At 42.1% G+C, this 10,532-nt stretch overlaps 1 protein-coding gene across 1 annotated transcript in view; it reads left to right on the forward strand.

Annotated features, from left to right (window-relative positions):
- Positions 1-9,812: 9,812 nt before the first annotated feature.
- The window catches only part of FBXL17 (F-box and leucine rich repeat protein 17), a 504,442-nt gene continuing 503,722 nt past the window's right edge, over positions 9,813-10,532 (forward strand). The window contains exon 1 of the mRNA XM_040492981.1: positions 9,813-10,527. Coding sequence (XP_040348915.1) covers positions 10,183-10,527 — 345 coding nt within the window. The 5' untranslated portion in view covers positions 9,813-10,182. The remainder of the gene's footprint in view (positions 10,528-10,532) is intronic.

Raw genomic sequence — 10,532 nt, forward strand, 5'->3', positions numbered from 1 at the left:
ATTCAAATATTCCATATGTACAAAGATAATTTTCTTAGTTGTTTTGTTACATTATTTTAAACCAGAATCCATTCTAGGTTCATATATTTCATTTGGAATTTTTCTTTCTTCAATCTATTTAAATATAGTTCAGATACCCTACTTTTTGTTTTTATAATATTGAATTTTTGAAGAGTCTAGGTTAGATGTCTCACAAATTAATGTCCTATGTTCCTCATTTTAAAGTTAAGTTTAATGAGATATAATTTATGCAGTGTAAATTTCATCCTTTTTAGTGGTTAGTTCTGTGAGTTTTGACAAATGCTTTTAGTCCTGTAAGCACCACCACAATCAAGTTATAGAATACTGCTAACTCCCCCCAAAGTTCCATTCTAGTAACCATGGCTCTATTTTCTGTCCCTACAGTTTTGCCTTTTTGGGAAAGTAATATAAATGGAATCGTATGCTATGTAGCATTTCGAGTCTAACTTCTTTCACTTAGCAAGATGTGTTTGAGATTTATCCATTGTTGTGGATATAACACAATGTATCCATTCAGCAGTGGAAAAATGAGTTGTGTGCAGATTTTAACAACTATAAATAAAGCTACTATAAATATTTGCATATAGGCTTTTGTGTAAACATACATTTTTATTTCTCTTTGGTAAATACCTAGGACTAAGATTGCTAGATCATATGGTAACTGTGTGTTTAATTTTATAAGAAACTGGCAGCATGTTTTCCAAAGTGGCTACCATTTTGCATTTCTACCATCAGTACATGAAAGTTTTACATTTTCCCCATCTTTGCCAACACTTGCTAGATCAATCTTTTTAATTTTAGCCATTCTAGTAGTAGGTGTGTGTGATGATACCTCATTATGAGTTCAATTTAAATTACTTTAATGATTTTGAGGTCTATGTCTCAGGGACAGGAATTGATAGTTTCTGGACTGCGTGCCATTAGAAAGACCCCACCAAAATGTTAAAGTCATTTCTCTATTGTCTTTTTTGTTTTCTCCTTTCAAGTTTTCTCTCTTTTGGCTGAGATTAAAAACCCAGCCCCAAAGCCTATCTCAGTCAAGTCATAAGGCTGCAAGAATTTTTCCAACCCTGAAAACTCTTACTTGCTTATATGTATCAGTTTCTCTACAAAATGAAGAGACTGAGTTAACGTTAGAAATTGTTTGGTATTTCTTGAAAATTACTTTTGATGGTAGCATAATACACAAGGAGAAGCTTTGTCTCTCTTTCTCGCTTTTTCACACATATACCTCCAGTAGTCTAAAAACTGATGGCTTCCCAGAAACTGATGGCTTCCCAGGCTCATATTTTATTTTATTTAATTTTTTTAAAGTTTTTATTTATTTTAGTAATCTCTACAAAATTTGGGATTCAAACTCATAATCCCGAGACGAAGAGTTACATGCTCCCATTACTAAGCCAACCAGGTACCCCCCTATTTTAGAAACCATTATTCCTACATTAACCCACTCTTCAAAATTTCCATTCAGAGTAATCATTATCCAACTTGATCTTAGCAAATATTTCCTATAATGTGCCTGAAAAGGATTGTTAATTTTCTTCATAGACTCTTCTCCAAAACTACATCTCTAAGAAGAGACTATGAAGCAAATCTCAATATTGTTGAGGTATAGTCTGGAATAGCAAGGCATAGTCAGAAATGAGACAGACATTTCAGGGGTGATGGGAGGCTGGTTGTTAATGAAAGTAGATGAAACAGCATGAAATAGGCAATACAATTTAAACTAGGTCTTAGGGTTAATTTCCCTTAGAATTAGAGTTTCTTCTGAAATAACAAACTTTCTTGTAATTCTTTATAGATTCTAGTCACTTTCTACTGGCTATGTGTTTCACATACCTTTTTGGTGAAGATCCTAACACATTTTGGTGGCCCTAAGACTTCTAAAGTAAATTTTCTTCTTCTTCTTTTTTTTTTAATTTATAAGAATGTGTACAGGGTTGGTGACTGAGGAACTATTGTCCTTTCAAAATTGACATGGAAAGTGACTATCTTAATTTTAGAAATAGTTCCTCTAGGTCTACAGCCCTTAAAAATGGCATCTATCTCTATCTGCACTTGTTACCTGTCAGTAGGCCAGCAGTGAAACACCTTTGATGTACAGTCTAATAAAGATTCAAATTATTCAAGCTAGACCTAATTCATTTATGTTTAGGGCTGTCAATTTTTACAAACATGGAAGAAAACAGAGTAAATATGTTGATATATCAGGGAAAATCACTGGGAAAACAATAGGAACTGGGAAGAAGCCCTGACTTCCCAACACACACACACACACACACACACACACACACACACACACTCTTCCAGAAAATAATATACAAGGTGAAATTAATATACAAGGTGATGGGGAGAGGAAAAGAAGTCACAAAGGACAGTACGCTTCCTAAAAGAGTGGTTCTCAAGCTTTTGGGACCAGTTCTCTTGGCGGTGACAAAAGACCCTGACATCCACATTTTACACACACCCATTTTTCAGATGGGGGTAGGGGAGGGGACTCAAAAGTAAGCGTTACTGACCAAGCACATCTAAAGAAGATTATGTTTATGTTTGCTTTAACAACTGCGTTATAGACAACATAATTTTTAGTCCCTCTACTTGGATCTTAACATGTAATTAGTAGAAAATAATGGACCCCAAACTGGACTGATGCATTTGCATTATCACATACTGTGAGCATAATGGACAAAGACACTAAACTAACAAACTAAATTTAAAATGATTAAAAAATGTAATATATAATTAAAAAGCAAGTAGAACAGAAGTGAAACCCAATGCTACTTAATATAACAAAGGTGATATATTGATGAAGTGTCCTTCCAGAAAGTTGAGGGAATTTATGTAATTTATGAGGTTAAAGAGATTTCCAAATCATTCTTCCATTGCTTTCATACATGGGTATGACCCTAACTGTCTATTTTTAGAGAAGAAAAATAACTTAAAAAAATACTTTCATCCTGGGGCACCTAAGTGGCTCAGTTGTTTAAGTGGCCTACTCCTGATCTCAGCTCAGGTCTTGATCTCAAAATCGTGAGTTCAAGCCCTGTGTTGGGCTCTGTTTAATTAACACCTACTTAAAAAAAAAAGTACTTTTATCCCTTTCTATATCCAAGGCATATTATTCATTCCCTGAGACAAAGAACAATGTCTCAACACTTGGCTAAGGAGGCAACATAAACTTCCCCCAATCCAGGGATTAATACAGCCAGCAGTATGGGAATATCAGTGGAGAGGTGAGTTTGACCCCCACATCACCACTCCTGCCACCCTTCCTGTCCTCAACCTGTGCCAGGAAGGCATTACACATGTAACATGAATGTTTTTTTTAGTCCCTTCAGTTTGTGGATGCTGGTTATGAATGGGAATGGGCTAGGAAGAGGCAACCTGCGACAAATAATCAGACTTGGAAGTGAAGGAAACAAGGCCAGAGCACTGACATTCAGTTGATTGTTGTACTGATGCCTACAAATTGTTAACATGTGGAATTGTGGCTTGCCATTTCTGAGTAATTAAAAGTAATTTTAATTATCTGGCCTTTCTTTGTTTATTGTGAGCAAGTAGGTAACTATTTTAAAATTATATAATAAGAACTTTTAAACTTAAGAGGATAAATATAAAATTTGTTAGGGAAACACATGTAACTCAATTGTTTTATCTAAAGTTCCTGTCTTGGCAGTAGAAAATGAGAAAATATCAATTACAATATAGAATGTAGCTGGACACAGAATTGAGGAAGTATAAATGGAAGAACATCTTTGTGGTGTATTAAGTAGAAGATAAATATGTGATTCTTAAGCAAAAGAGAGAAAGAAAACTAAAGCCCCAGCTTTGCCTCAATTATTACTTTAATTCGTATAAAGGTGGGAGAACAAGGAATTGACTCTATTAAGTCCTGGTTGGTTGCTTTCATGACCCTGAATGAATCTTTGAAGAGGTATGAATTATTTGCTTTCTCCTGGTAGACTATCTTAAGTCTTGGTTTCCAGAGGACTATGTTTGTTGGCTGAATACATTTCCTATTCCCACAACAACAAGTTACCACAAATGGAGTATTTAAGACAGCACTTGTTTATTATTTCATAGTTACGTACATCAGAAGTTTTGGCAAGGGGCCAACTGGATTCTCTGCTCAGGTTCTTACAAGGCTGAAATCAAGGTGTCAGTGGGCCTGTGTTCCTTCTGCGGCTCAGGATCTTCTTCTAAACTTACGTATTTGTTGGCATAATTCAGGATTCTACAGGACTAAGGCCTGGCCTTCTTGCTGGCCATCAACCAGGGCTACTTAGTTCCTCGGGGCCACATAGTCCTCTCCACAACATGGGAGTTGGGTTCTTCAAGGCCAATAGTAAAGCGTCTGTTGCTGCTTAGAATCTCTCTGACTTCTCCTTGACTCTGAATTCTAGACTTACTTTTAAAGAGTTTACCTGATTACACCATACCTACTCAAAATACTCTCTCTTTAAAATGCAACTGATGGGGCGCCTGGGTGGCTCAGTCGGTTAAGTGTCCGACTTCAGCTCAGGTCACGATCTTGCGGTCCGTGAGTTCGAGCCCCGCGTCGGGCTCTGGGCTGATGGCTCAGAGCCTGGAGCCTGCTTCCGATTCTGTGTCTCCCTCTCTCTCTGCCCCTCCCCCGTTCATGCTCTGTCTCTCTCCGTCTCAAAAAAATAAATAAAAAACGTTAAAAAAAATTAAAAAAAAATGCAACTGATTAGCAACTGTAGGTGCTGGCGACTCAGGAGTAAACTTAATTTGGGAGTAGGGCTTAATTCTATGTAGGCAACAGTCAACCAATGCTGAAACACTGCAACTGCAGACTGCGGTAGCTGCTGTGAGGGAAATGAACAATGTACTGTGACAGAGCAACTAGGGAAGAGCTCTTGTGACAGGTGATATCTGGGCTGAGACCCAGAAGATGAGCATCAATCAGTCATGAGATGAGCTGAGGGAAGAACAGTGCAGGCAGCAGCTGAACTTTTTTTTTTTTAAATAAGCTCTATGCCCAACATGGGGCTTCAGTCATGACCCTGAGATCAAGAGTGGTATGCTCTACTGACTGCACCAGCCAGGCGCCCCAGCAGCAGCTGAACTTTTATATCATGTCTGAAACAAACTATGGAAGAGTACAGATTGTCCTCCTGGGAGTTCTCCAAAAGCTTGTTTTCTCTATTATCTTTGGCTTTGAGTATTTGAAAAGCCGATCTGTGTATTATCTTTGGTTTTGAGTATTTCAAAAAGAAGGCCAATAAGGAATTAAATTTATTGAACGCTTGGGGTGCTGTATGCTTTTTCCACGCATAAAACAAGGTGTTCTCCTAAAGAGTGTTCTTTTAGGTCATCTGTTGAACATACCACAATCAGTGGGATCAATAGCATGTTACTTGTGTTCTACTTGTATCCCTGGAGCTATAGGATGTTGTAGCTATTTACAACAACCATCATTACCCAAATGCAAGCATTAAAGCATTTTATACATAAGTGTCTTCTTATAGGCAAATGTGAATTTCAAAGTAGGTACATTCTTGGTCAGCAAAGAAGAAAGAAAAGGCTTTAAATGAAAAGCTGTCCTTTCAACATTTTTTAAATGTTGAATTTTAAATCTATATACTGGCTTTTTAAAATCTATATACTGGCTTTCGGTGTGATTCTATGTCATAACACATGTCTACCCTAGGTAAGAGCTTTATTCAAATATGAAAATATTTTATATTATAGAACTATTTCACAATTATTTATACATTAATAAAATAACTTAAATATACAAGTCACTATTTCGGTGTTCTTCGTTCCCTCCCTATACATCATCCCCTCTTCTCTACCTTATTCATAAATTACAAAACCCTGAAAACTCCACATAAGAAATAATTTTCAATCCTACCCCTACTTCATTCTCCCCACAATGATTGCCTTAATTCATGCTTTTAAGTTCTCTCCATTGATCTTTTGAACAATCTTAACTAGTCTTCCTAAGAGCCTCTTCCTTCTCTAGCCCTTCTTTTATACAGTTACCAGATTATGCTCCTAAAAACTGAACAAAGTTCCTGTCCTCATGGAGTTTACATTCTAGTGGAAGGGACTGAAAGTAAAAAAAGAAAAAAAAAAAGTCAAAATAAACATGTGATATTGAATGTAAAGAAAACAGAGTTAGGGTAAAAGGAAAGATTAAAGGAGGGAGTGATTCAGTTTTAATGGGATATAACTGACATATAGCACTATAAATTCAGAGTGTGTGCATCAAGAGGGAGTAATTTTAGGTAGGGTGGTGACCTTTGATTATAACAAATGTTAATGACCTTCAGCCAATGTCAGCAGGAATACACCCATAGTCAAACCAAGTTGGGTTTATTGACTTGTCACAAGGACACAGTATAACAAGAGGAACTGTAGAGAATCTCAGTAAAAAGGTGTTGTAAAAGATATATTATAACTGGGCTTGTGTTAGGTGATTCTAGAAAGGTTCAAGGCTTTCCTCTGGATTGGCTGCTGTCAGGAAGCAGAGGTAATTCTATGATGGAATATTTTATTTTATTTTATTTTTAAAAATTTTTTGAATGTTTATTTATTTTTGAGACGGAGAGTGAGAGAGAGAGAGAGAGAGAGAGAGAGAGAGAGAGAGAGAGAGAATGAGTGGAGGAGGGGCAGAGAAAGAGAGGACACAGAATCTGAAGCAGGCTCCAGGCTCCGAGCTGTCAGCACAGAGCCTGACGCGGGGCTCAAACTCACGAACCGTGAGATCATGACCTGAGCTGAAGTTGGACGCTTAACTGACTGAGCCACCCAGGCGCCCCTGATGGAATATTTTAATAACTGTTTTTCTAGTAGGAAGAATAGATCAAGGGTAGGTTGTAATAGGTCAAGAAACAGGTCATTTATATTAACCAGAAATGCTTGGTCATTTTTGTGGTTTGAAGAATGTTCTTGTATTTGCTTTGTTTAGACAGAATTATAGAGGAGTCTTTTCTTTTTTTAATTTATTTTTAGTTTTAGAGAGGTCATCATAGAGCCTGACATGGGGCTTGAACTCACAAACTGTAAGATCATGCCCTAAGTTGAAGTCAGACGCTTAACCAATTGAGCTATCCAGGAAGGGTCTTATATTGGGCCTAGTATGGTTACAGAGTGGCCATGACTGATATTGATGTTTTGTAAGATTGTTTACATTCAACAGAACACTCAGACCTAGCTGAGAATGCCAGAGACACCAAGGCCTAGCTAAGAGTTCCAAGCCAGCTTCTGGTTGTTCAGAAGCTGCTTTTATTTTTCTAACAAAACCATCAAGTGTTATAATTGTTTCTAAGTTGCTACTTACAACTCTTACTCATAACTGTTTCCTGAATATTTATCAGTGTTATTATTTAGGATACTTAGTTCTAAAACTCATCACAGCTCTGATGACCACAGCAGTAGCTTACTTAATCATTACTAAAATACACAAGATTGCTACATGCTGTGGTAAAGAGAAAAACAGCCACCTGTTTGTGGTTGAATGCCTCTGGAATTGGAAGAATTAGTTCTGTGAATTTCAGAAACCCTTTCAACAATTTCAGTCACTTGCCTCATATTCTGAAAGCTAAGAAGTTGGAGTTAGATTATATGTGCGGTTCTGATAGATCTGCATGGTGTCAAGCTGGGTAGTGATCACGTGGGGAGCTTGTTAAAATCAGGTAGAGATTTGAGGGCCCCAAGTCGAGAAGCTGATTTAGCCTAAGTTTGGGACATTTATCCATGTTTTTTTGTTTTTTTTTTCCTTTCTTTTTAATTACTGAGTAGTATTCCATCAAATTAGTGTACCAGCTTATTTATCCATTCTCTACTGATGGACCTTGGGATTGTTTACAGATTTTGCTGATCATGAATGAAACTGCTATGAATATTTTTGTGCAGGTATTTTTGTGCATATAGGCTTTTATATGTGAGTAAATACGGAAGTGGAATTGTTATGTCATAGTGCATGTTTAATTAATAGGGAACTAATGGGTCCATAATCTTGACATTAAGTAATATAAGAAGATTTAGAACATCAACTTTTGTTCAGAGTGCAGCTTGGTAGAGACCCCAAAGGACCTGTAGTTACAAGGCCTCAGGCAACCCCTGTCACCCCTTAATTCTCCTCCTCAGTATTGGACCTCCGGAGCCAGAGAAGATTCCTATACAGTCCCAGAGGAATGAAAGCTGTGTGTATAACATCTGCAGAAACGTAGTTTCTGTACTGTAGGTACAGATCTGTACGTAGGTACGTAGGTACTGTATCAGTACCTTCTGATAGTGAGTGATACGTAAAAACCCTCCGACAAGCATTTTCCTCTAGGTTCCCAGGGATTCCACCTGGCTGTGATCAAGCTCAGAAACGGAGATCCCTGAGTGCTGGAAGGTCTAAAATAAAAGTCATTCTTGACAAAGAGGCCGTTATTAGCAAAGGTTGGATGGTATGTTTGAGCAAAGGCTGGGGGAGGTTGGCCACAGGGGTGGGAGTCACACAGACTCAGACAATGGTCTCTACACTGATTGGCCTTGAATCTTGAAATAATTGCTTCCTCAGTTTTCTCAAGTTATCCTTAGCAGCTTTTAAAAACACCTGCCACTTTGCCTCCACTCTTCAGCAGGTAAGCAGGCTCCACTTAAAAGGAAAATAGAGACTATGTGACAGGAACTTTCTCACTTTCATATCTCCCTATCTGTAGCCATTTTTTATGTATCTTTCCCTATTCCTCCCAATCAGTGAAGACGATACTCCTCCTAAGATACTCTGCCATTCCACCATCTCAGGGGCCTTGCTGGCTTATCTCCTCCCTTATACTGACGCATTCCCATCATTTAAGCCTCTTCGAATTTGTCCCTCGTGAAACCTAACCTTCTCTCAATACTAGGTACTGCTCTGATCATTGTCCTACTTCTTGGATCCCATTACACTCAAACCTTGTAAATGGCTGTCTGCAAAGCCTATTCCCTCTTTCTCTTGGGGATCATCAAGGTCAGTTCAGAACGCTTTATCCTATAGTTGGCACTGCACAATCATTTTCAAGGTATACGATGGGTGGTCGATGGGACTCCAGGAGTGCAGACGATAGTCCTCTGTAGCTTGTAGTCTGGAATGCCGGATGACTCACTCGGTTGGGAAACTTTGTATCTTTTTGGCGTGCAAAAGTAACGTGATATACGCTTTCACTTTGAAATAAAGTTATGAACTCTGCAGTTGGCCACAAGCAACAAGTATAAACACAAGTGAAATACACAGCGGTTGCGGCACCACTAATTAGCCACTCACGTGAAAACACAGGGGCACACCACCCAAGGGCGACGCATCTAGTACTGCACCGGAGAGGCTACCAGGGAGCCAAGTGGGCTTCCGGCGGAACCCTGTTTACAGCTCCTCAGTGGTCTCGGTATCCGAGTGTGGGGGAGGGGGTGAGGGGAACAGCGCAGCGGCTCCCGGCCAATGGCAGTTCTTGAACTTACACCTACAGACGTCAGCAAACGGATGTCACACAGCTGGCTCGGAAGCGTCTCCTCCCGCCTCAGAAAAGAGGCGTGGGCCCAGCGGCCTCCGCGAAACCTTGGGCGAGGGAGGGAGGGAGTGGCGCGCGTCGCTCCCCGAGAACCCCGCGCGCAAGCCGGTCCGCTTCTTCCCAGCAGTCCCTGCCTAGCGGCCGTCCCCGGTGAGCAGCCGGGCGCCCGCGCGCCCGCCCCGAGCGCGCCGCCGCCAGCTCCGCCCCCTCCTCGAGCGGGCCGCGCGCTCCTGCGGCTCCGAGCCGTGTCGCGGGCGCGCGCGCCGCCGGCGGAGCCGCAGTTAAAATGGTCCGAGCGGGACCTCGCGTTCCCCCCGCCGCCGCACTGACTGACTGAGCCGGCGAACCAGGCTTGGACTGGTCGCCCAGCCGACAGGCTCGCTCCCTCCGTCGCGTCCCCAAAGCTCGCGCCCATCGTTCTCCCGGCTTCCCGGGGCAAAGCATGTAGCCCCCGTCGGGCGCCCGGGCGGCCCGCAGCTGACGCCCACCCCCCCACCGTCGCGTGTGTGCCCGTGTGTGCGTGTGTGTGCGCAGGGCGGGCGACCCCGCAGCGGGCCTGAGGCCGAGCCAGAGAGCGGCCTGCCCCGCTGCCGGAGCTCGCCTTTCGGGGCCTCCTTACTTCCCTGTCCCGGTCCCCCTCCTCGGGGCCTTCTATATGGGCCACCTTCTCTCGAAGGAGCCGCGTAACCGCCCGAACCAGAAGAGGCCTCGCTGTTGCAGCTGGTGCCGCCGCCGCCGCCCTCTCCTCAGGCTGCCCCGCCGGACCCCGGCCAAGGCGCCCCCCCAGCCGGCGGCGCCCCGGAGCCGGGACTGCTTCTTCCGCGGGCCCTGCATGCTCTGCTTCATCGTGCACAGCCCCGGCGCGCCCGCCCCCGCCGGCCCAGAGGAGGAGCCGCCGCTCTCGCCGCCGCCGCGGGACGGGGCCTACGCCGCGGCCGCCTCCTCGCAGCACCTGGCGCGGCGCTACGCGGCCCTGGCTGCCGAGGACTGCGCTGCCGCCGCCCG

Source organism: Herpailurus yagouaroundi, unplaced genomic scaffold (assembly GCF_014898765.1).
Source record: "Herpailurus yagouaroundi ecotype Mexico unplaced genomic scaffold, PumYag 29, whole genome shotgun sequence".
NCBI classification, from domain to species: Eukaryota; Metazoa; Chordata; class Mammalia; order Carnivora; family Felidae; genus Herpailurus; species Herpailurus yagouaroundi.